General features: G+C 35.2%; 1 protein-coding gene across 6 annotated transcripts in view; it reads right to left on the bottom strand.

Annotated features, from left to right (window-relative positions):
* The window catches only part of SLC25A12 (solute carrier family 25 member 12), a 50,692-nt gene that overhangs the window by 9,860 nt on the left and 13,319 nt on the right, over window positions 1-27,513 (bottom strand). For all 6 annotated transcript variants that reach the window (XM_032189774.1, XM_032189776.1, XM_032189779.1 and 3 more), the window contains 9 exons: window positions 19,970-20,109; window positions 17,510-17,656; window positions 16,141-16,279; window positions 14,641-14,734; window positions 13,895-13,979; window positions 8,243-8,327; window positions 7,606-7,764; window positions 4,329-4,381; window positions 4,056-4,136 (listed from right to left, as the gene is read on the bottom strand). In XM_032189774.1, coding sequence (XP_032045665.1) covers window positions 4,056-4,136; window positions 4,329-4,381; window positions 7,606-7,764; window positions 8,243-8,327; window positions 13,895-13,979; window positions 14,641-14,734; window positions 16,141-16,279; window positions 17,510-17,656; window positions 19,970-20,109 — 983 coding nt within the window. The remainder of the gene's footprint in view (window positions 1-4,055; window positions 4,137-4,328; window positions 4,382-7,605; window positions 7,765-8,242; window positions 8,328-13,894; window positions 13,980-14,640; window positions 14,735-16,140; window positions 16,280-17,509; window positions 17,657-19,969; window positions 20,110-27,513) is intronic.

The raw sequence follows: 27,513 nt of genomic DNA, 5'->3' as shown, positions 1-27,513 counted from the left end.
ATAAGATGTTACTTGAAGCAGTCTATTCTAAAAACATCAAAAGGACTTGCAGTTCTTTCTCAAGGCAAAGCTTTCATTGTTCACGTACCTGCAGCAAGCTTATGCCTCTTTTACTGAACAAGAAATTTCTCCCTGACTTTAAATGCCTGCCACTGAGATCAAGATAAAGCAGTAAAGTTGAATTTTGCTTCTAACTTTATCTGTTTAAAGTATATCAAAAGGGGTAGATTATCCTCAAGATTTTAAAGAGTAGTAGTATGGCAGCTAAAATTCTGCATTTGTGCATGTTAAATAAAAAACTAATATTTTAAATTATGACATTCTATTTGCCTTGTAAATAAATCATGTACACGTCTGTCTGTATGCATGTATATACAAATAGACAATTTTTATTTATCTACAAATATACCAAATTAGTTAGACTAGATGTTAGATTTAATGTTTAAATACATAACAGGTTCTAATCAATGGTACATTTTAGTAGACCTCTGTGTATATATATGCAAACACAGAGACACACACCTCCCACTCCTAATTGTCAACAGATGCACTACCTACACCTTCAGGAAGGGTTCTTAGACCCTTTCCTTCTGGCACCCACCTTCTGCAGCACAAACCAGAAAAGTCTTTCAGATGAAAAGGGATCCATTCATCCATTCGAAATACCAGGCGCATTGATGGGAAGAATACATTTTTTCCTACGTAACTCATAGGAACTACAGTGTAACTTCACAGCATCTTTGTCTGCTGTAACAGTACTTATGTATCATTTATACAGCATTAGATGTTGACTTCAGCCTCCCTGCCCAGCTGAGGAGGAACAGCTACCCCACAGCACCCTGCCCTTCATGACGTACTCACATGCGTCATGTGTGTAAGTTCCTTTGGGCAGCACTGTCCATATCAGCTATGAGCTCTCTGCTTCCCCAGCTGCTGTCAGGATACGGGAAAGCATTGCCAAAGCCTCACTCAGTCTCCCTGCAACTCAAAGCTAATGGTAGCTGAAAATTTCAAATGCAGAAATGCAGGCTAATCACTGAATTACAATGAAATGTAATTTAATTAATTACAGTAACAGTAGGGAAAGAAATCATTTTCTCAGAACATGTCTAAGCATGGGTAGTGCTGTTGATGATTAACAAACCAGTAAACTCTCAGGAAGGTAGGAAGATAGGATATCAGTTTCCTCCATCAGTGACCAGAAACCCTTTCCTTGACAGGTATGACCTGACCGATGTAACTGAGCCGCCCCACAAGCTGTTTTGCGTATTTCAAATACAGCCACAACTTGGGAGCAGCTGGGAATATTTGGGCTTTGACAGAGCGGACCCTACACTTCCCAATGACATTTACATTGCCCAGCGGCTAGCAGGTAAGTTTCAAGAAACACAGAGCACTGGCTGACTGCGGGAGGTCCCTGCCTTGCAGTAAGGAAGGAAGACAACTGACAGGCAGCTGACCGTACAAACAGGCCAGTGCCTGGGTGGATGTCTCTGTTAACAGCTATGAGAACGGAGACTTGTGCTTTTACTGGGGACACAAGGTTTTTCCAAAATCTTACAGCAACTGAGACAGAAATAGCATCTTCTTAATGCAGTCTTCTTGGAGTTGCTGATTCTGGAGGAAGCACATTTCTGTGAGTCGTCCCTTTGCTGGCTGCTACGGCACTTCTTGCGAACGCTCCAGAGCTGAGGATATCCAGAGCTGTGTGCAGGTTGTCCTGAATCACTACTGTTTTAATGTCAAAGGTTTTACCTGTTTGTGAATCTTAGAGGGCTGTAACACCCTACACAGCCTTTGATACAGCACTGCCATCCAGAGCGGAGAATTTGCTAGGTCTGCTGCAGTATTTCCCAAACTGCCACCACTTCCTCACAAGAATTTTGTTGATTCCAGGTTGAGGACAGTGGTGTATACAATGTGTACTGCTTGAAAGGAGGCAGACTTTCAAAGGCGAGGAAGGCCTCTCTATAAAACTGCTAAAAATATGGCTAGCTCATCCACTACCAGTCCCACTATGTTTTTCATATGATGAACTGTATTATTGCTGTTAATCAAGAGAAGGCTCAATGCTAAGCACAGGTAAGTGAGGGGCAGAGATATTAGGAAGCACACCTCTCAGAACTACATACAGATATAATGCAGTTTCTTCTGATGCTATAATGTGGTGAAAAGCATGTTTTGAATTCAGTCTATTTATAATCTACTATTTGCAAAACATTTAAGTATTAAATAATTTATAAAATGCCACACAAATACAAATAAAAAGCTACCCAAATGCAGATACTGAAAGTGATTTTGGCACAGACAAAAGCCAAACAGTGCCACAGTAACCCATAATTTATACTAACAAATAGAGGAGGAACAGAATTAAGGAAAGATGGAGAAGAAAGGTAGTATTTCCCAAACAGAAAATCTTTTCTGCCCCTGCATACACAAAGCCCCTGTTACACGAGTTACATCCTTGAGTATAACTGCTGGTTATGTCTCATATAGTATTTTGTCAAACAAACAAGAAGCATACAATGAACAACACTAATTCCAAGCAAATCAACAAATAAGAGAGCTATCACAATGGATGAAAAGGACATGAGAGACAAACATATTAACTTGATACTGCCTTAGTCAATTGTTCCTTTCAAACCTTTTGAATAAACTCTGTAGGCTTACTAATAAAAAATTTGGTACCTAGGAAAAACTGAAATAGCTAAAAAGGAATTAAGCATCAGTGCAGACAGAAAAGTCAAAAACTGATTACCAGCTGATTCAGAGAAGGCAGCAAAGAAATTAAAAGCATCCGTGAAGTTGCTAAACTATGACCAACACCTCTCCTACAAAGGCTAACTTAATCTAAAATTCTCCCAAATGGAGTGAAAAATGTTTCTCCTTTTTGAGGATAATATCAGCTAATAGAATCAGCTAGAAGAAAGGGTTGTGTTTGGACAGATTATAGATCTGCTTAGATTCACAAAATCATATGAATTTCCAAAAGCTTATCTGAAACTAAAATTTCTCCCTGATTTTTGTATGTTCACTACAGTACGACAATAAGAAGTTATTTTCAAAAAGGAGTACTTATCAGGAAGAGAAAACACCTTTAACGTAGTTTGTACTTAATATTACACATTTCAGTACAAAAGAACGTAAAAATAATATAATTATCAGTTGTTCAATTTAAACTGTGAATTTAACTGCAACACAGAGAAAAACACTGATGAATTATATTCACTTCTGTTACAAATGATTTGTATGTGCTTTCTGTGTTATTGAGCTTTCCAAAAAGAAAGGTTAGTCTTTTGCTAGCTATACATCACAGCTGCTTTCTCACATTTCTCAGAAAATAAACTTTGTACACTGACAGGTGAAGACTCAAGCATGTACCAGGCTGCCAAATTCAATCAGGCAGAACTATAAGCAGCCTCCCTTCAGGGCTGCTTCTTTGAATTAAAAGTTTGCAGAGGTCAACAACCTTTCTGCCCCAGGTTTTGTTGTAAGCTGAGGAGGTTTTATACCAGTCTGTCAGCCTACTCAACTGGAAGTTATTAGTGTTCTCTGCTACAAAAGAAAACTAACTCAAGCCTTAAACATTTTATAGGGTTAACAACTGTTGGGGAATCCCACAAACAAAATTATCCAATGTGCAAAAAACAAAAAACAAAAAATCTATCATCAATATCAATTCCAACCACTTAGATCTTGCTTAGAGATCTGCTGAAATAGAGTTCTCCATCTCAATGAAATCACAATTTGTTTTTGAACCATTTAGATGAGGGATGTAGTTAGGGTCTGGAGTAATGTAAGTACATTTTATATAAAGTAATTTAAACTGAATTTTCATTCAGACCTGTTATCTGAAAGATAAGACTATATTGTTCAGTTTTCACTGAACACATTTTCATGAAGTAACATAAAGTACTTCCTCAGTTCTTGTGAATGGGAAAAAAAAGTTCTGTTCAAATCACCAAAGCACATGCATTAACTGCCACTCCAACTGTACTGCACATGACTGAGAATCAATTTTTCCTAGGAACAAATAGTACAGGATGGATACTTACACAGCCTCCAGCAAGGATCTCTGCGGGGAGTGGAATGGAACCATCTTTCTTCGTGAATTTGTCTCTGACAAAGTCATTAACCTAATGAAGATACAATAAATTACACACAGTTTAAAGTTATTCCTCCTCATTATTAACCTCTATCAAGTACATGTGTAACCATATTTATTAGAGTGCTTTTAAGTGGGCATCTTTCACATATTTTAGGAAATAAATCCTGTGCATGTTAACAAACGAAAAGATGCCAGAAAATAAAATAAAAAAGATACGTACAGTTAGCTTAATAGCCTTTTCTGGAGCAACACCTATCAGCTGTGGTAACAAGCCTATAGAAACAAAGACATCATAAGGCAACATTATCTTCCTAATAAAGAAACTAGTATTTTACAAGAGCTCTACAGAAATGCCTTCCTGCACATGGGATACCCTTTTAAGTATATGGCAGTTACCCTTTGAGGTAGATGTCATTTATGCATGTGAGGATACTAGAGCACTGCATATTCATACCTATATGATTTTATGCTAAGATTTTTTTTTGAAATTTGTAATGAAAAGGGTGAGCAGAGCCACTTTCTACAACCAAGTCGAGCCTGATGCTGTTGCTGTAGAGGTAAAAAGGTAAAGGACTGAACAAACACCTTATACATGTCTACTCACATAAGAGTTAATCTAAGTTTTAGTTAGAGTTTTTTAGCCCCTTGATGTAATTTTCACATAAAGCTCTGAATTACTTTTCAAAACAGGAGATTAATTATGATATATATACACATTATCAACTATTGTCTATTTGGCTCACTAAATCTGAGATTTCTGAAGGCTTCTGTCAACAAAGAAAATGAAGGATTTTCATTAGTTCAGTCCAAAATGGAATTCTTTAAACTCACTTACTATTAAATATTTTTTTTGTATCTTGCCAAGGGGAAGCATTAGTTGGCAGATACCAATTTTGAAAGGCTCTTGCTCCTGGAAAATAGCTGCTATCAAAATGAACTGCCTTTTGACAAAAGCACATACACCTTTCTAGGAACTAATAGGTTTAAGAAAAAAATCAGTAGATGGCAGTCTTAACTTCCTAACATACAATATTATAGCAGCATCTGTTATTTTAAAATCCATTTTCTCCATACTCATCTTGGCATATGTATAAGATTATAAAACTTAAAGAGCTTATCTTTATTAAAAGTGTTCATTTCTTAGTGTTATTCCGTGCTTTGGGAATATCAATTTGTCAGAAATGTCTGCCAATTAACAAACAAAAAATCCCAGGCTAATTATATCGAATATCAAACAACATCAACAAAACTATAATGATGCAGCTTTCCACTATCCATTAAGTGAAAAGAGTAACAGCTAAAAATTCATGAAAAGTATTCAAAATTCCCAGAAGTTCTTAGCCTGTAGATTTTTTTTTAGTACTTCCTTAAAAGGAAGCTCAGAGCTGAAGCTGAAAGAGCAGCAGTTAATATATGCACTGTAGTGTTTTCTTCCAACACAGTACTTTCCGTGCGATTTACAGACTTACTATGCTGAGGAAAGGTAGTTATTAAATACAAAGAAAGGTTGACAATAACAAAAAGAAATGCTGCCCTCCCAGCCTGAATCTCTGATCTACCATGAAAAGAAAATCCAGTTCTGCAGTGCCTACACTTTAAAAAAAAAAAAAAACAACAAAAAAAAAACCTACCAGACAAAACACCACAAGACAACTTCCCCTCCAGCCTGCCTCCTCCCTTTACATGCAGCTGAACATCCCAGACACATGCACTCTGTATTCTACCATAGACTAGCAAGGGAGCTTAGAAAATATTTTGTAATTAGTTCTGAAGTTGGATGCCAGGATTCAAGTGTCATGATTTTCTTGACCAAAAATTTAAAGTTCGTATTTAAAAATACAAACTTTGCAATATCCATTCAAATCTATCTTTTAAACTGCAGTAAATAAGTATATTGTGCCATTATATGGGAATACTATTAGGATAATTCAGTGTAGGAATATAAGAACACAGTTACAGAGAGTCAACTCTATAAACATTTCTGCTGCTTCAGCTTAGTACTCTCCGATACTGAATCAAAGACCTTAGAAACACGCTGACCATTACACGTAGTATTTTCAAAAGAACCACACAAACCTTTTATGCTAAACAATCTTAAAGACAGTTATTAAACATATTATTAAAAAATTAAACAAGCTGACATTCCATAAAACAAGCACATTTTTCCTCAAGTGAGAGGCATTGTTTTTAACTTATCAATGAAAAGCATTTGCCAAAGGTTAGAAAACCAAAATAAAAATAACATGTAAGCAGCTTTAGGAGCTGCTATGCAAAACCATGTCGGGGTGCAGGAGGGAGAAAGGAATCAGTACTACAGAAAAGCACTGTAGAAATCAAAGTGCGAAATAGAGTCATAAATGCAACTTCAAGGAGTATTTAATGAAAAATTTGGCAACAAAAACGGAAAGAAATTTACTAGTAAATCATAATTTACAGAGATCGCAGCTATTTCATTAACATATTCACTGACCTATTCCTCCCTCTACTTGCTTGCATTGCAAAATCCTGTAAGATCACCAAAAACTCCTCAGCGTTCATAGACATGCAAAGACTTCTCAGATACTTTCCTTAAAGGACACTAGCACTGACCAGTGTCTTCATGGACAGAGCACATTGCAATGCAGAAAAAAAGTCTGTGACCATCACAGAAGTTACTTTTCTCCAATTAATAAATAAACTAAAGATGTACAGATCCTTACGAAAATTGTGCTTTCTGTATAAAATGGCAATTAATAAGAGAATTCAACTAAATAACAATATAAGACTGACTAGTATATGCCTTCACGTAAGTCACCTTATTGGTGCAATAAAAATTACTTCAAAACCTTCTCCTAAACTAAAACAAGATAACTAAGATAACTTTTCTAACTGATCTGATAAGTAGTTGCTTTGAATTCTTAATCTGTACTTTAGAAGAGCGTTTTTTTTAATATAAGTTATTTACTTTTTAAAGTAAATTAGAACAATATGATACATAAACTGCAACATGAATTGCAGGCTGCGATTTCTAGCTCACAGTAGTCCCGCTACCTGCAAAGGTATGAGGCATAAGTAGACTGACATCCGATTTAACAAGTACCTTTCAAAATGACTGTATTTCTTCTCTTTTAATAAAAAAATATTTGCCATAAAATTGATCTTTATTCCTCACAGGCTAATCTACTCCGGATGTTCGCCTCCAGCGAAAAGCCACAATCCTCAGTTTGTGAGATAATCATGTCCACAACACTCACACCACAGAGATTAGGACTTTAAACAATCTAAGCACCAAGGAGCAAATCAGTAACAACAAGAAAGGCACGTTTTTTCCCAGCAATTATGATGAACAGTGCTCAAGGGAAGTTACATATTCAGCTCTATGAAACAGAAGCAAAATTGCATATGGTGTCAAGTTTCCTAGTTTTCCCGTAAGACTAGTTCCTGAAGTATTAAAAAAAAAAAAAAAAAAAAAAAAAGTAGAAAATCCCTAACTTGATACATGTATTTTATTCACTTACCTCTGTAAAGACCAAAAAAGCCTTCAAAACGCAAAACCTTTTTAAAGCAGTCAAAGCTGTTTTTATACATCAACTCTCCTACAACTGAACCGGTGGAACGCTGATTCTGCATACGAGTCTTCACCAGGTCTATGGGGTATACTGCCGTAGCACCAACAGCTATGAGAAAGTATTTGAAGTATTATTTCTGCAACATCATTGTTGGTTTGTATATAATTATGATTATTTTCTACATTTATTTAAACACAAAGAACTTATAAGGTGGTAAGGTCTCTGGTATCTTGGAAGTAAGAAAGGCCAATACTGAAAATCCAGAAAACAGTCTCAATGAGAATAGATTTATTATATATGGATTTATTATATATTGTATAAAACCATGTGTCCAGAACAAAGACAACTAAATCAGGAAAAGAAGCAATGAGAACTATCAGTAAAGAAATTTGTTACTGAAGGGTTTCAGCTGTTTGTGGAGGAATACTAGAACAGAAGCAATAAAGGAATGGCATAACCAGAAGTAGTTCCGCCCTCCAATTCTTCATGTATATAACCAAGAAATGCACTTGAGATGATCCCATGTAGTCTGGCATGACAGACTACTAACCCAGGTTTGAAAATAGGAACCAGACAAATTACTCACCTCCAGCAATTGAGCCCAAAGTGAACCTGTAAGCTGACTCAGCTACCTGGAGCCAGATAGGCCTGCCTAACTCTCCATAAGATTGCTATGTAAAGAAAAGAAAAGAAAAAATTATGCTTCAAAACCTGCATGGGAAAATAAAGATGCCTATGAATTGGCTTTTGTGAAGTTAAGGAAAGAATGTGATAAAAATTCGTAGCTTTATGTTAAGGAGACAAAAAGTCATTCTCATCTAACTTCCATGATCCCTAATGAGTAAAGCATATTTTTCAAACACGCCTTTCATAACATGTTCTTCCTTACACATTCCTGGTAAAATAACAACAACAACAACAAACTGTGGTCAAGACAAAGTAGATAGATATAGAAATCAAGTTTGCTACTTTTTATTCTGTTGCTTTTGAACTTGCAAGGCCTGGAAACCCCCTTTGTCTCAAATAAAACTCAGTATCTCAAAAAGAATGCAGTATCTCACAGGCGCCATCCATCATCATGGTAAAATATTTTAAGATCACATATACATTGCCACATAACATAAACATGACATTTAATACCTTCAAAACAAGCAAAAAAAAAAAAAAAGTCAATTATTCCCCAAAGCATTGTCCGCAAGACTTTTTCAAACAGTTGATGACTTACAGACATAATGATGACCTCACTCACTTCAATCACATACACTATTATAAATATGTTAGGGTTTAAAATAAATACAAATCTCTACAGAAAATATTTATAGAGATTCACAATCATATTATTAGATGTTTATTAGATATAATAGCTGATAAACAAGATGTAACTTGCACAGTAAAGTACACAAAATGAGCCAAGTTTTCTTCTGAGCATACATAAGGGCATTAGAGAAGAATTTATACTATGTAGTACAACTTCTCTCAGTTATATAACTAGCCAAAATACTAAAAGTTAAAACCCATATTAAAGCAAACAAAATAAAGCCCACCTCCCAAACACAACCACCTTTTTGTCCTTAATAGCAACCTGTATCATTTGCAGATGCATTTCAGACAGCACAGCTGGGATTGATATGGACCTCAGAAGCTACAGAGAGCTTTGCCCCGATGCATGTTTTGAATTCTCCACAAAGATTATTTCACACAGATATTTCACAGCTAATTCACCAAGGCTTCTTAACTCATTTATGTTCAGCTTACTGAGGCTCTGAAAAGTGGAACATCCACAGAAAGACAGCACGTACTGCAGTGTCAGCAACCCTGTTTGTGCTGGTATTACACCGGATGTGCGAAAATGTGCCTTTATTGTATAATGTTACACTGTGTGTACACAATGTAGGACAAAGGTCTGTAAGATTAAGATGCATTCCTTACTAGTAAAAAATATATAGTTTTTCCACAGAAGAAAAAGATACAGCTTTTACCATTTTCTTCCACAAGACATTTTCCTCCCCAACAATATAGATTAACAGAGAAAACAGAAAAAATCTGGATAGCACCAAAATTATAAATTGTACATGTGGAACAGTTTATTAAAAAAAATAAAAAGCATGAATCAAATGAAATGCAAAGAAAAACAACAGATCTGAAAAATTTACTATCCAAAACACTAAATTTTCCTGATTTAAAAAAAAAAATCACAACAAAATAGTCACAAAAATAAATTCCAAAATACAGGGGTATCTTTTGATTCATGTAATTGAAAGATTCGTGCAATAATAATACCCCTAAAAGACTTAGAAATGAAACAGGACTGGTTCTTCATTCCACAAAAATCTTCTGGTACATTAGCACACCTGCTTCCTTTTAGCTGTTTTAAGGTTATTCTTTTTCTACGAAGCTCCAGAGTTCTCATCAAAATCCAGTCACTACATTCAGACATAAATCTTAATGAATACATCACTGGATGTTAAAAATCAAATTCTTTGTGAAGGAAATGTCACTTTTATATTATTAGATAAGCGTTCACAAAGTTTGCAGTTTACTTGTGTGTTCAGATGGATATGCAAATGAATGTAATTAATGCTATAGCTTTCAAATCATGAATATTTATAAACAGAAAATTACTGTAGCTGTCATCCCCATAGGATATTCAGCTGCCAGGCTTTAAGAAAATCTTACACAATGAAAAAAACTGACAATAAAGTAAACATGGTTGAAAGCAAACTAATTTCCATTTCCACCAAATCTACAAAGATGGAGTGAGTTCATGTAAAAATCTAATTTTCCTTTTAGAAGGGATCTTAAAACCATATAGAAGTGATTAGAGACTTGTTTTCATTTTCTAGTGACAGCTGAACCTCACTGGAATGATATTCTCTCTTTCACAAATGGGTATCTTTCATTGTATCAATACAGTTAAATTAAATACCCTGGTTTCGGCTGGGATAGAGTTAACTTCCTTCCTGGTAGCTGGTATGGTGCTGTGTTTTGGATTTTGTATGAGAACAATGTTGATAACACACCAATGTTTTAGTTGTTGCAGAGCAGTGCTCACACAGAGCCAAGGACTTTTCAGCTTCTTGTGGTGCCCTGCTTGAGCCCTGGCTGGACACATTTTCTGTCCTATTAAATTGTCTTTATCTCAACACACAAGTTTTACCTTTTTTTTTTTTTTTTTTTTTTTTTTTTTTTTTTTTTTTTTTCCCTGATTCTCTCCCCTATCCCACTATGGGGAAGAGGAGTGAGCGAATGGCTGCATGGTGCTTAGTTGCCTGCCAGGTTAAACCACAACATCAGGTAATAAAAGATTAACTTAGGATAAGGCCCAGTAAAACACCGCTCCTTATAAAATGAAGAAAATGAAAGAACTTTCCTTTTGCTGTGCGCTGTTAACACAGAACATAGAGCAGGATGAAAGCATAATGTATTACTCCAAGAGCATAAGAAGAATATGTTCTAGTGAGGAGTGACACTTTTTTCAGCGAGCTTATTTCATAACACTGTCGAGCTACACAGGTAATTCTGATGTGTAAAATACAACGAGACAAGTATTTTATTTCCTAATAATCTACTCAGGAAGGTGAATGCCACAAAAGCACCGATTAAAACTAAAGCTGCCAGTTAAGAATGCAGTTATGAAACTTCATTAAAAATACTTCTCCTTAGTCTGGACAAACATTGTATACACATCTCTGCATCAATTAATTCCATCATTCTTGTCTTTAGGAATCCATAGGAAGACTGTTACCACTAAGTAGGGTTGGGACACATACATGTATTTCATTGCCTCAGATATGTCTAATTCCTTAAGGACAACAGAACGGTAACATTAAGAACAGATCAGACACTGTGTTTCAGATGAGTTTGTTTGAAAGACAACTGGATGACCAAGCTGTCACAAGAGTAAACAGAATAAATCCCAAGTCCCACATACTACCTATATTTTATGTAGAAGAATGTTTTCACCATAGCAGTTGAACTAATTCAAGATTTTCCTGTCATTGAGATGTATCCTAGATTTTCTAGTGGATAGAAAGGTTCCTACTTAGAGGAACCTCGTTGTAGTATGTACACAAAGTGAGCTGAAAAAGGACAGGCTTTGTATATACAAGCTTTTATTTTCAGATGGAGTCCTGGGACCCTCATCCGCTGGCAAATACAGGACTCTCACATGGTGAACAAGGCATAGGTGGTTTTGTCACCGCACTGTGCTGCCTGCTTTAACTCAGAACACCTTACTGCAGTACTATCTGTACAGGGTAGGGGATCTGAATTTCACCTTTTGGGAGATGGTGTAGCTTGGATTTGCCAGGTCACTACTGACAGCTCTCTGCCCTCCTGCCCCAACAACCCAGATGACTGAGCTACTTGGGAATCAGTTGCTGAATCACTGCAATTTAGGAGCAGTATTATAATGCACGTCATCACCAGCTTCAGTTCACCATACAGGCTGAGCTGCTGGATGTGGCAGTATAGCAGTTGATTCATTAGAAGCTCAACTGTCTGTTTATCAATCAAGGAAGCTGTGAGCAGAATTCAGCCTCCACCAGGCTTCGCCTACTTGGGAATCAGAGCCCTTGGGTGTCTTCATGGGCACCACAAACTTCTAACACTGACTGAGAGAACTGGAGTTGTTCAGACACTGTAGGAAAAACCTTCACAATGAAAAACTATATTTCTCTCCTGAGTACACAAATATGTGTTTAGTCAGAATTATGACATTCACTCATACAAGATGTTAAGAATTAGATATCCTACCCTTCTTCATATATTACAGAGAGAAAAAGGATATGGAGACATCCTTGGAGCAAAATGCCCTAGTTCAGATGAACACTGGACATTATTGTATTCTCTTGTAAAGCTTACTTGGGAATGTACAGCTCTATGTGGAATTGTACTTCCTTATGAAGTTCTAACAGTAAAAATAAACAAATGATAGTGCATCAGAAACTTCTAAGATCATATCCTACCTTTTTTGTTGTTTTGCATAATAAATACCAATGTGTAAACGATCTTTGTATTGAATAATTATGTAACCATGTAACTCACCATGTACGTATGTCTTCCTTTCTGAATCTGCTGTGTACCTGTTTCAAGGATTTTCTTGACTGCATAATTAGCTTTATATTATTAACACTTGAGTTAATTCCCCCTCTGAGTAACCCTACTGAGAACAATCACCTACAAAATGCTTCGGAAGAAGGAATCCCCTAGCATATACCCAAAATAAAAAAGAACAGAACGGAGTATTTCTATGCACAGCATAAGAGACTTCCCATCAAGTTGCTAGTTTTGGTATCAGTAGTACTTGGATTCAACCTTAGAAGAAGGTTAAGGTAAAATTTAAATCACAGCTTAACTAGCATTAGACATACCTGCTTGCAAAAGACAACTTCTCAATTACATATTGAACCAAAAACATACAGAAGATACAGCCTCCAAATCTAGACATCCTTATCATGTAAACTTGCCAACAATACTCCTGATAGTGGGCAGTATGGTACCCAGTAACTATAATGGAAAGTCTAAACAATAAGCTAAAGACCTGCACAATGTTTGGTCCTAATTCTTTAGTTTTTACAGTTGTACAAATAACCATAGAAGTGTGAAACAATTTATATTAAAAATCCTAATGGACAGTCTAGGACTCTTATGCTGTACTATACATGCGTATATTAAAATAGAGCGATAACTGTAAAGGTCTGGTAAAACAGCGGGTTAACTTTCTACTACTGTTATTTTCCATCTTCTAATTCTACCCTTTTCATCAATCTCAATAAAGCTGAATTCCCCTTCCACTGTCTAGCTCAGAGAGCCAGGAAGTAGAGTAAAATTCAATGATCTGTTTAAATAAATGGTTAAGCCAATTGTTTCATCACATTTTTCAAAAAAAGACGACATTTATAAGCTTTGCATTTAATACTCATATATTTTACTATTTTAATTAATTGTATAATTACAATGTTAGATTGTGAAGTGAAGTGAATCCAAGTTTCTATACATTCTTTTATCTGAATAGGCCACCATTCAATATGACACCTAGTATCTTGTTTAGAAACACACTCAATATTGTGTCCTAATTCTATCCCTATAGCAATACACATAGCACATTCCACATCTTTGGTATCTGTTTAAGTACATTGTTTTTGGTATTGTTTTTTTAAACTTTTCATATGCATGTACATAAACATGCACTTATTTTCAGCAATTTTATTTGTATATATATGTCACTTCTACCTACCTGCTTCTGTAGTTCTGCCAAGTTGTAAGGTAATGCACCTTCAGCCAGCGGTGCTATTCTCTCAATATCTGCCAAAGTTAAGCGCCTTAACACAAGACAGAGGAAAGTAAATTACTGTTAGATAAAATAACAAACATATTCAATACAGTATTCCTGGCCACACCTCACAGAATACATCCTGAGTTTAAAAAAAAAAACACTTGTCATATTTGAACACATATCTAAGAATTCTGCTACACTGCCATAAAGAATTCTTGGGAGTTTGAAGGGCATTCTCTTCTTAGAGCTGTTAAGTGGACATAAAGGGACCTCGGATTATTCAGGAGTCCTTGATTACTAGTAATAAAGGGTAATAAAGGATATAATTCACAAATTAAACAATTTTGCCAATCACAATTAAACAATAGGTAGGTATTCCTATCCAAGAGTCCACATGCGAACACCTTCCTGAAACATCAATAAAGTTAAAAATACCAGTGTATTATAGCCTTTGGGGATTACAGTAATTTGTTTTGCTATTTTAAATGTATACCTATAATATGAAAATTAATAACTATGCTTGATGTACACAATTCAATTAGAAAATCCATGCATACACCAAACTCATTTTACATTAAATAAATTATTGTAAAGAAATACAACAAAACACTCAATTTTTTTAAATTAAGATGAAAATTAGTAGGGTTTTTTTGCATAGAGAACAGCAATATGATTATTAAATGGTAAAATTAATTATTATAAGTTACCCAGTAACACTGTATAAATCTGTAAGTTGGTAGAGAATATCTATTTCCAGTGGTGTAACTTGTCCAAATCGGATTGCAGAGTGGGTAAATTCCTCTGGATTTAAAAGGGAAAGACAAAGCAATTGTGTTATTTGTCAAATTTCTTCTTTATACACAACTTTCACAAATAACTTCATTATCATTTAAAAAAAAAAAAAAAACAGAAAAAAAAAAAAAGAGAGAGAGAGAAAGGGAGAGACCTATCACCAAGGAGCAAAATCCATAATGCAAATGGAAAAAATATTTTCAGGAGGATATCTATCTTGAATCAGGCCTCTAGAGACATAGAGGAAATCTGACTGCACAACTCTGATTCATGGCAAGAATTCATCATCAAAGTCAACAAAAATCCTCATTCTAGTAAGGTTAATAACACCACACACACTATTTGTGATTCTTTTTTCTGAAGTTCTGCAAAACAGAACAGAATAGTGATATTCACAGCTTTAAGGGCAACTGACTCATTTATTGCCATCACATCCACGTTTCTTTTAACTGCTAGCTCTCAATGACACCAAATTTAGATGTTTATCTAGCCAAATTACATGACATGTTCATGACATAATTGCTAAGCTACAATAAACAAGTTTTAGCACTGGAAACACAGTAGCAATTTTCAAAAACACAAATCCAGCCAAGATATATTTATGCATCTGAATCAAAAATAAATAAATAAATAAATAAGCTAGGTAATTTGTTAGCAAAATTTGGAGTATGAGGACAGGGATTTTATGCTTTTCTTTAGGGATGAAAGGTATGCAGACCATATGAACTTAAGCCAAGCAAAGAAGGAACTTGGCATGCTTTTTATCACACTCAGATTTGGTTGGTCCCATCCATACATGTAATAAAATCAATGACAAAATCTGTCATAAAATCACTACAAAATCAATCCACTCATGCCTGCATCAAGACTGACACATGGCCACCTTTTGTACGTACAGGTATTAACTATGTCCTAAATATAGACATAAACTTCGAGTAAAACCACTCAGGTCCATAAACACTAAGGAATTATTTACTATAACCATTTTTCTAAAAAAGATTTAATCACAGATAAAGTAACTAGAGCTAAACAATATGGAGATTACTGATAATGGATTTTCAATCTTAATCCATTCTATCTTATTTCCTAGGTACCTCATCTCTAAGAAACCATACATATCTTTCATGGGGTGGTAAAATCCTCAATAATATATTGTCTTGCAGATATCCATTCAAACTAGTAAGGCCAACAAGGTTTCTGCCAGAGTCCCAGTTCTTCTCCCTTAATGATCTGGTTGAAAATCCTTCCTAACCTGGCAGGATGAAAATCACCCTTTAAACACCTATACAATAGTGCTAACCTTGTGCTAAGTGCTAAGTCTATGCAGTCTCTGACTTGCCTTACCATATATGCACTACTGGATTACAGATCGGAGACAACTAAGAAATTAATAAAGTGCAGGAAATATACTTTACCTTTTGTGACTTCAACATCTTTTCTTATACCTGCTATATTGCTGTATATCTTCCTAACGAGATCCATGTTATTCAAAAGGGCATTAAATGCATTGAAGTAGGAGAAGCTGACCTGATGTGAAACAGTTCCACCAGCTACCTTTAAAAGTTAAATGAATGTGGTTAAGTACCTTAAGGCTTTTAACAACATCTTATTACAAATTACAGAAACATCCATTTGGGCAAATAAGGACAGTATTAAAGATATCTTTCTATTCCTGTAATTCCATGTATTGGCAGGGTGCACCGGGCATGAACCTATGGACAAAAGTAATTTTAAGCTATTTTTAATAGAAATATGAGGGGAAAATTATTAGACAGGACGCTTTTTTTTTTTCTTTGTACAAACTGAATATTATGAAATGATCAGGAAATACTCATATAGAATTATAGAATGGTTTGGGTTAGAAAGGGACTAGATGGCCTTCAAAGGTCAACTCCCCTAGCACGATCAGGGATATCTTCTACTAAATCAGGTTGCTCAAAGCCCTGTCCAATCTGACTTTGAACAATTTCAGTGATGTGGCATCCACAGCTTCCCTGGGCAACCTGTTTCACGGTTTGACCACCCTCATGGTTTAAAAAATTCAGTTTAAAAACATTTCTTTTCGTCCTGTTAATACAGGCCCTGGTAAAAAGTTTTTCACTGTATTCCTTATAAGCACTCTTTATATATTGAAAGGTCACAAAGAGGTCTCCTCAGACTTCCCTTCTATAGGCAAGAAACTCTCCCAGCATCTTTACACAGAAGTGTTCCAGTCCTTTGATCATTTTTGTGGCCCTTCTCTGAACTTGTTCTATAAGGTCCGCATCTTCCTTGTACTATTATTCAATGCATCTGATACACACTCTAAATGGGTAACTGACTATTTTTCTAATAGAGATATGCATGTAACCACTGCTTTAGATAAAGGCAGTGACTGGCTTCTCGTATCAGGTACAGCAACAACCATTTATTTCAAAGCCTACAGTTAGTACATAATATAAATCCTACAGAGAGATGGTATGTCATATCAGTCAGGCTTTTGCCCCAAATTAATATTCTTTCCGTGCAAAGTATAGTTCGCCCTGCTTTAGGGGAAAGCATAGTAGACTAACTCAAACTGCTTCCAATAGCACTTTCAGCGTGTGAACTACACTGCCAAACTTTTCCGATACTGCATCCAAGGAGTACTTCCATGCTCTGCCCGCTCTGTTATGAAGGGAATAATCTCTAGCACTGAGGAAGCAATAAGCAAGTAGGAAGAGACAAAGTGGGAGAGAATCAGTAACATTTTAAGACATTTCAGCTATTAAACCCTGAACTCAAGGCACTTTTCTTCAGACTTACCGAAACTAAATTTTCTTCCACAAATGGAGTTAGCATATGTGAGCGAAGGGTAACCATGATTTCATTGAAGTCCAGCCCAGTAATCATACCACTTTTATTTTTGTCCTTCATTGCAAAGGCTTGTCTTGCATGTTCTGACTGCAGCTCCTAGAATCAGTATTTAGAAATAGCATATTAGCAAATTCTGTAACTCACTGTTCACACAACTGTTGCTCGTTTTGTATTCTTACAGCATGCCTGAATATATTTGTGCATATATACCACAAAAAGACTGCAGTTTAAACTTACAATCCAGCCCAAATAAAATAAGAAGTCTGCACAATGATTCATTCCATGCACAGATTCTTTCCTCTGTCATAGAAAAGCCCCTATTCAACTGTAAAGAAATTTGCACTTAACACTAAATGATTTGAGAAGTAACTTTCACATACCCATGTCCTGGCTGCTACATATTCCTTTATTAAATACGTACCTGGTAGAGAAACTTCTAATACTGATCTTAAAGACTCAAAGGGAACTGATCTCTTTCATGTCCAATATTAAATATGATTGGGGTATTACAAATTAAATAACCAAAAAGTATTTGAAAATGAACAGGAGGACAGTGAAGATATATAATATAGTTTCAGATTGCCCAACAGATACCTCCCATATTGTCAGAAATGGTCACTCATTTCAGGCAATTTAACGCTCCTATACAATCTGTAAAAAAAATCTTCATATAAAGCACAATGCAGTAACCTAACCTTAATATAATAATGATGGTTGTAAATTCTATGTCCAGAAAAACTTGTTTCCGTCTATTCAAGCAAACAATAAAGTACATTCAGCTGTCATTTAGACCTTTAGAAGCAGCTAAAATAATAACCATGTTGTGACAGCCAGTAAGAGGGCAAACTACTGAGCCTATATCACCTTTACAGTAATTTCTCAAGTCTTGTAACCTCAAGATTAAGGTTTTCTCAATCAGATCACAGCAGGCTTTCTGCACCCTAAACCCCAAGCCCCATAAGACAAGACTATGAAGAGGAATCTAAAGGGAGGGACAGGAATATCAAACTCATGTACATCTTTTAAATACTGCAGTCCATACTATGTGTATGTACTAAGAGGTTTTGTTTTGTTTTGTTTTGTTTGTTTGTTTTTTTACTATACGGTGAGAGCAAGGTTATTGTATCTTACAAGACATCTTTTTGGTAAAACAAACATAAAATCAGATGTTTATCATTTTGATCTGGGTTCAACAGCAAAAAGATGCTTCTTACTAGAAATCTGTTTGGTTTTGGTTTTGTTGTTGTTTGTGCACTTGTGTCCCGTTTGTGTCTGGGATCACTTAAAATATGTAGCATTAAAGGCAGGACACAGTTTATTCCTTGAAAGTAACACCAACTTACGCTACGCCCTTAGAAGACTATGCCTAACTCCAGCATCTCAATTTACAATATAGATTTCAGATTCTATCAAGTCACAATTCTCTAGAATCAACTCTAGATCTACTTTAATTCTGGACAATAATTGCAGTGTAAACCAGAGCACATCTATCACTCCCTACTTTTAAGACAGTATGTTGAAGTTATTTTGTAAAGGGTCAGCTCTGGAAGTACATCATCTATTTTTCCTCAGGTCTACCAGAGAGAAAACTAGAAGTAACATCATCAGGCGATCACTGCATCTTAACTTACAGAATTCAGTGTGATTACCTACAATTTTGTGAACTTCCTTCTCTTGAATTATAACGTACGTTTCTCCTACTTTACTCTTCCACCTTCCTCTATAATTGATGTCTTCCTTTACTTCCTTCTAGTATAATGATTAATTCATAATGTGTTTTTCCTGTAACTTTTCGGCTTAGAACAAAGTCCAGTTCTAAGAGTGAGATCTTTTAATGCCTTATCCATAGATGGTGCTTCAGCAACATCTCAGAAAATGAGATTTGCCTCCTGCAAAGTTGGCTGCATTTAAGACTAAACTCCCAATATACGTGTAGTAGCATGCAGGATAGTGAGAGGGAAAAAAAAGGGTAAGTATTAGGATGATATTTACAGAACTAAAAGAAATGTTCAACAATTTAATAACTTTACCTGGAAGACTACATGGTTAACAGAACAATTATAACAAGAATGTAATCTTTCTCTGGTTGAAGTTAGTTTTGCTATTATATTCCTATGACAGAAAAAGTAGACTGCTCAATCCAGTTTAACAATCAATGAAACGGTCAATTTCCTAAAAAGTATATTTAATTCCATGTATTTATAGGATGATATTCAAGTTAAAGTACAATGAGTAAATACTGCTTACAGAACTGGTATAGAGAAATAATAGTTCATTGTAACTGTTAGGATTAGTATCAGATAATGACAATCATTACCAGAATAAGCTAAAAATTTATAATGGTATAAATGTATTATTAGAGATGAAAATTAATTTCAACTGTGCTTTAAAAGAAGGTTAATAACTGACCTGCAAGAACTGAGTGAACTCTGAATAGTTAAGATGCTTCTTCCTGTTATGTCCAAAATGCAGTCGAATGAATTCACAGTCCCAGTTGAAGGGGATTTGAAGATGTATAGTACTTTGTTCAAATATTTCTTTGACATTTGCTTTGTGGGAGGGAAAAAACAAGAAGTAAGCTTTGGGGTATAGTAAATCTACAAACATTCTAGGAAGGATACAAACAAATTAAGTTTTAAGCAGCTGTTTAAGAAATGCTTTAGTTTGTTAAGAATCGCTAACAGAGCCTTTACAGACTTTTGAAAGAACACATTTGCTACGCAATGTGATACTTTCTGTATTACTCCATAAAACCTTGGAGTGTTTTATTTAGTTTTAATTAAGAAGCAATTTCCCTTGTACATGACAAATAAGAGCTATTTTGCATTCTGATACAAAAATCAATAGTGGTTCTCCATCTCTGCCAGGAGTCAAATTAAGCCCTTTATCAAGAGCACGAATACCTGCATTACAATCTCATGCAATATTTGTCATAGTAAGTATGGTTTGATTGAAACTTGATTATTACAATCACACTGTCTGAATATGTCTATTGAAGATAGGTATAAGAAATGCCATCTAAAACATATCATTAACTCAGCAGAAAGCACCTTATTAAAAGCTTTTGATAAGGCCTTAGCACAAAAATCGAATCCTATAAAACATAATTTGTAGTCTCAGTTATTAAAATGTTGTAAGGTAAGTGAAGACAGAGATGTCCTCTTTTAAATGAAGAAAAAAATCCTGTCATTTCAGAATATGGAATTCTCCATATGCATACTGTACAACTGCAATACCAGCGCCTACCGTATCTGAATTCAATCAAAAGCCTCATCTGAGAAAAAAGGCTTGCTTTATCATATATAGCATTACCACTCTGCAATACAAGCCTGTTTTTTGTGCAGATTATCTGACCAAATAAATAGTGTAACTGGACATCTATGAATGCATTGTGAACCCTTTTTGAAATCTACCTCAAAAGTACATGAACTGACTTTAGCATTCATCAGCTAATCTTGAACCTGCTAACAACCAAAATAAAATATGGCATACAGCTCAAATTTAAAACAAAATAAATATTAATTTAGCTGAAAACACACCTCTTTTGTAATATGTTTAGATAATTTGCTCAACACTGGAGTGGCATGAGTATCAGCTGCATTAAAGGCATGCCACGGAACTATTAAACAGTTCTTTTAAAAGACGACAGAATGTAATCAGAAGAACTTTGATATTATTTGCCATTAAGAACTATTTATTTCAAATGCATGTGTTTATTTCAAGTGAATCTCTATGCTAAGAGACTACTCAATTCATCCTTTCAATTCTATAGCTATTCTAGCAGTGGGTAAATCACTATATGGTTTTATATTTTCAGTGAAGAAAGTAAGGGAAATATTCAGAACAAGTATGTTTCAGAACAGGAACACACACAGTAGGATCTTTGGCTAGATCACTTGCTCCACAGATAGTTTGAGATTGCATATTTAAAGAGTTATGCATATTTAAAGACTATGACTAGTGAGTGACTTAACTGTATTTTAGCCCTTACAGGTTGAACACAGACAACAAAGAACTGCTACTTAAACCATAGTTTCCAATGCAAGGTAGGCTAAATGAGGTGTTCAGGTAAGCAGGAACCTTAAAAACCTTGACTACTTGCTACTGTTCATTCATATCTACTCACTAATACACAAAGTGAGAGCTAGGAAAATGAGACGGAACGTCAAATACATGGCACTAAACTGCTTTATTTTGCCACACTTCCTCTGAAAGTTTTGTCTGTAATAGGTTTATTCACCACTGCTAGAGATCAAGGAGCCAGGAGAGGTAAATTTAAATTCCCCACCTCCTACTGATTCACTGTGGATTCTGACCAAACTACCTCGAGTCTGCATGTACTACAAACAGATCAATGCAGCCCTCTGTTGAACTTGCAAAATGGCACTGAACTGTGAATGGAACAGAAGACCGGCCTGCTTAATTGCATCTATTGGCTTGGCTACTAGGTACAACCAGGGCATCAGCTAGTGATTAAACATCTGTAACACTGACTGCTTTTAAAATCCTGAATTCTTCTAACGCAAACTTAGGAAAAAACTCACTGAAGCAGCCAAAAAATTTAAATTGTATTTCAATTGTTTCCAACAATTATTTCACAATGGCAGAGGAAGGTTTAAAAAAAGTTTCACCTTTTTCTTATATGAAATTATTCATACATGTTCATATAGACAAATCTTCCAATAAGTTTTAAGGAGACTGAAGCCACTGGAATTTTCCTTACTCTCACTCAAGCATTTAAATGTGTATGACTTAAACCACTGAGGATTATTTTCCCACAGTATTGATTTTCCTTCCTAAAGAAACTTATAACTAGTCATCAAAACATGATAGGTTGATATTTTTCAGCACATAAAAATAATACTGGTAAATGAAATAATAAATTTACATTCAATAGTTGAGTGCATTGGTACTTGAAGAATCCCGATACTGGCTAGCTAGCTTTAAAAAATAGTATCCAAATTAGACTGTTGCTTCTTTGAAAATTCAGACTCCTTATTAATTTTTCTTCAATCAGCAGTATCTGACAATCACCAACATATACTGCATTTGTTACAGTCTGTGTTTTAAGATGTACTATTGTATCTAAAGCTTAATGCCATGTTGGCTTTGTTTATGAAACATTTGGGGTGCAGGACCAAAACTGTGTATGAGTTGTAAATAAAAACAGTTGTAAATAACTGACATAGTTAAGACCACTGAAACTCTACTTTTCCAAAGTGGTCTGGGATTCTCAAACATCTCCAGTAAGCACTAAAATTTACTACTTCTCTACTCAAGATTAGCAATGCTTTCTCCAATATATCAAGAATAGCTTCTTTAATCCAATTTTGTTGGCTTTTCTCTTATTTCAAAGGAAATAACCACCACTACTACAAACAACTCCATGATGAGAAAAGATGCAAATGGACAATCAGATTTCAGAAATGCACAGTGTGGTCATGATCTGCACTTTGACCACTTTGAATTGTGACCACGTCTGACTTTCAATTTATTTTTTTTCACAGCATAAGCAAAGCAATGATAACAAAGAAAACTTAAGTGTTACAGTAAAGGTATTTCTTTTTTATTTTATTTTTTATTCTCTCTCAGTCAAAACCCAGTAATGCTTCTGAATTAAAATAAACTACAGGAATTTCCAACAGAGCTATTCTGCAGGGGGCAAACAGCAAATTATTTTTAAACCCTTTCATTTTAGCATGACATTTTACAGAATGCATTCATTGTCCCTGTCAATACACGTTGCTCATTTACTAATGTCTTCTCTTACTCTTTGCTCACCTTTCTGCAGTGGAATTCTTCCTACTGAGCTGATAACTTTCTTTCTGAGCTTATAGCAAAGCATTTTCTTCTCAGATAGGCATACAAGTCAGCATCCTGATGACACACTCAACTTACCATCAGCCCCAGGAACAATAAACCTACTACTCTAGTGCACTAGTACATTACCTCCAAGGCGACATGCATTCTCTCAAGATTGCTTCAGAATTTCCCCACCCAATCATTTTAAACAAATTACAGATGCCTGGAGCAGCTATCTGCAAGCAGCATACACACGACTGGCTCAACCTCCATCAACACCATTACCTAGCAGGCTCAGAAAAATGATACAAGAAAAACAAGGGGTTTTTTTTGGAAAATACTGAATTTCAGAGAAAGGGGAAGACAACTTCAAGTTATAAACACCAAGATATTTTGTTGATGAGGATGAGATGTAACAGAACACCAACACAACTGAACAGAGCATTACACATCTAAATCCACAGAGGATACTGCTAGAGTTTGTATCTTTGAACAAACATTTTTGGCCCCCCTCATGGTGGAGATGAGCTCATGAAACCATGTGGGCTTTGATGTGATATCTATCATTTATTTTTACTAAAAGCTCCCCAAAATGCAGAGTGAAAACCTCACAAATTTCCAGTGCAATCAGACTGTAAAGAGAGTTTGCCATTCCCTCTCACAAGTGACGCAACATCAATCATGCTTCTTAGTGACAAAAAAAAAAAAATGAAATGCAATAGTTTGAAGTACTAGCATAAGTATACCAGAGGTTTGTTGTTTAAGAGGGTGTTTTAATGTGTCTACTCAGTCATTTAAGGCCTCATTCGTATATATTTCAGCCTCAATGCACATAAGGCATTTAATGTTTTCTATGCTTTTTTTTTTTTTTTTTAACTATTTCTGCTAAAAGAAAATTTCATGTATTTTCACTTTCAGCACAAAATGAAAAATCACAATGTCTGTTGCAACAGAAGTATACTAACAGTGATCCAAATATAAATACAATAATTACTTTGAGGTGAGAGCAAAAAGACAAGTAGCAGGAAAAGTGAGAAAGCTAAACTAGAAATAATTGCCTTGTATTTCTCTTATTTTAAAAGATTTAATCAGTGATTCTGATTAAGATCAAGATTAGCGACATAATAGGCATAATAATGAACTGTCAATATATATAACTTTAATGTGGAGTTCTCCTTTCCTGTTCCCTCCTGCTGAACTATGATTTTGAACTTAATACTATAGAGAACATTTGAGATCTCTTTATGTTCTTAAGCTATTATAATAAATAAGAATGGGCTCCCATCTTACGCTGCTCACAAATATTTAAATCTGTGGCTTAAACCAGAACCTTACACCAGAAAAGAAGTAAAAACAATAACCAAACAACATGACAACAAAAGAAAGTTATAGTCATTTGCTATATTATCTGCATGCATTAGGCAACAGACACCTTGAAAACAGGCAACTAACATATGGCAAACAGAAAGACAAGAAAAATGGTAGGTTTAGTTTACTGCACACTTGGTATGAACATAGTGTTTTTCTTACATCCTCAGATCCACAGTTGTGCAATTATGAGATTTTTCTGTTTTCTTTTAAAGCTTACAAATAATATTTCATAAATCATAACTCTTATCTCCAAATCCTTGCATTTTCAATCCTATTACTCTTTTAGAAATGGCGGAGGAGTGAGTACTAGCAATGATCTGCATTTCCTGAAAAATAATACTCAAAAGCAAAGAATTATAACAACATATATTCAACTCCTTTCTCTTATTCTTGTCACTCGCCTTCTTCAAGTATTTTCAAAGTCTACCACGTTTAAGGGAAATCTGAACATTCTTTCCCACATTAAAACATATTACAAAATAATTATTTTGTTTAAGAAAATAGACGGGACAAGATCACAGTACACTCCATTTCTGGAACTATTTCGTTAGATTGATATTTATTATTTCAATTCACCAATATCATTGTAACGTTTAATATAGTTGCATTAATAGGTATCCAATCCCTTTACAAACCAGAATGTCTTGAAAGAAGAGGCCACTATACTCTGCATAATATTTTTAGTGAGATGTCGAGCTGAAGGATGTTTTGAAAACCTTATGTTTAGTTTCATATATGTTTTCCCATAATCTCAAAAATAATTCAAGAACTCAGAAGAATCACAAAGGCAGTAAAATTGTTTCAAAATCTCATTGTTTTAGATCTGTATTTCTATACACATTAGCACGGGTATTTGACTAAAAGAAATCTCTGAAATGCTAGTTTACAAAAGAATAGCTTTCTTTGTGGTAACTCTGCAAGGAAGAACAGCTGGAAAAGCCTTGCAATTGTACATTCCAATTAAAATTGATACAGTCCAGATGTATGTTTTGTTGAAGGGAAGAATTATAAAGAATCCTTTTACTTCCAGTTAGACAACCTATTTTTTGAGAGAAGTTTCAGTGATGGTCACAGACTTCACCTTTTAACCACAGTAAGGACCACCTGTTTTAGAATAGAGCACACCAAGTAGCTTGAGCAGATTTTATATATAAGTTTGCTTTAACCTGAATTCAGGTCAAAAGTCCTTTGCAGAATACCAATAAAAATAAATTTCCTTTGTGCAACAGCATTAAATTCATGGTCTGTCTTTAAATATTCACTCATGTTAAGTAGCTTGGTCAGTTACATCCTGTGATCAAAAGAGCAGAATGGTTCTTATCTTTTCTGGCTACAGATAGCAACCCAGAACAAGAAAGATAAAGCATGGAAAAAAAAAAATAGCCTTTCCTTATCTGCCTTGGCTGTTACCATTTAAATATTTCATGGTTAAAGCAATATTGTAAGGGATCATCAGCAACACATTTCTCAGAAAATAGTAACCTAGCAATCTTTTATGAAGACATACAAACATTTAAGTATGAAAGATTTTTTTCTATTTCTTCATGATTAAAAAGGTAATTTAAATTACACCACTGCTTGCATTAATGGGTTAGTCATATTACTGCTTTTTATTCAGCAAGCTGACAAGTAGTCCAGTGCAGCTGACACATGTAAAGAATACAAACATGTTGTGCAACCAATTTGCTCAAACAAAGTAGGTCCAATTCATTTTTCTTGCAATAGAGCTGCTATACACATATTGCAGCATACTCTCTGCATATCTATAGCAGTCATTCATACGGGATTTCAGGATGTCCAGAACTCCTGGAAAAATATCCCAAAGCAATAAGAAAGTAGATGACATTAAAGTGACAAAGTCAGCATACAGAAGGCTTCCTGCTTCAACAGTTTGAATTAACACATATTGCATAGACAAAGATATTGATTAGTGCAGCATAGCCAACGCTTCTACCAAATAGTTTCTAAAGGATCAAAAATTGCTTGCCCTTTTCTGTTTGTCAATTCAAAAGAAAGAGTTTGTTCTGTAATGCAATTTAATTAATAGTTTCCTAACTGAAAAGTTGGAAGCTAAACTTTCGCAGAGTCAAGTGTCATATGGAAGGTAAAGAGAACTGCAAGAAGCTTAAGTGTTCATGTATGGTCTATGTCAGTAAATAAATCCTAAAAAGCAGATGATGTGAAAACACCTGGAAAAACTTGCTTTCAAGCACGGTGATGGGTCTAAAGAATCAGCAAATTCTCTCCATATAAGTGAAATATTTGACTATATCAGGATAATTTTTGAAAATGCCATACAGTCATACCCAGATGATCTGAGGATATGGCTAACTTGGGTGCAGGTGTAGTTCTTAATATGGTGCGGATGTACTTCTTAATATCAAATTCAGAGCCAGCACAGCTTTCCTCTACTTTTATGGTTTAAGCCCAGCTTGAATACATACCAACATTATCTCACATCCAGCAAGAGCAGTGTTGGTTCAAGTTACTGGCCTAACAGACACAATTTGACCCTGTGTTCCACTCTCCAGCACCTCCATCCCTTGCTCCAAAAACACAGTGCAGGAAAATCTCAATAAATTACTTTCAATTCTAGCAAGACTTACTGGCTTGAGGTAGCTTTGGAATCAGTACAATCACATTCACAGTGTTGCATCTGAGCTAGAAAAGCTTGACACGTTTGCTTCCATAATCAGTATGTCCATATGGTTTATCTGCTGACTGGATAAATTACCCGCTAATAAAAGAGAGCTGACTTGTTTAATAGCAATTCTCACACT

Source organism: Aythya fuligula, chromosome 6 (genome assembly GCF_009819795.1).
Source record: "Aythya fuligula isolate bAytFul2 chromosome 6, bAytFul2.pri, whole genome shotgun sequence".
NCBI lineage: Eukaryota > Metazoa > Chordata > Aves > Anseriformes > Anatidae > Aythya > Aythya fuligula.
The sequence above is the reverse complement of the archived record's forward strand: the minus strand, read 5'-3'. Positions and strand labels throughout refer to the sequence as shown.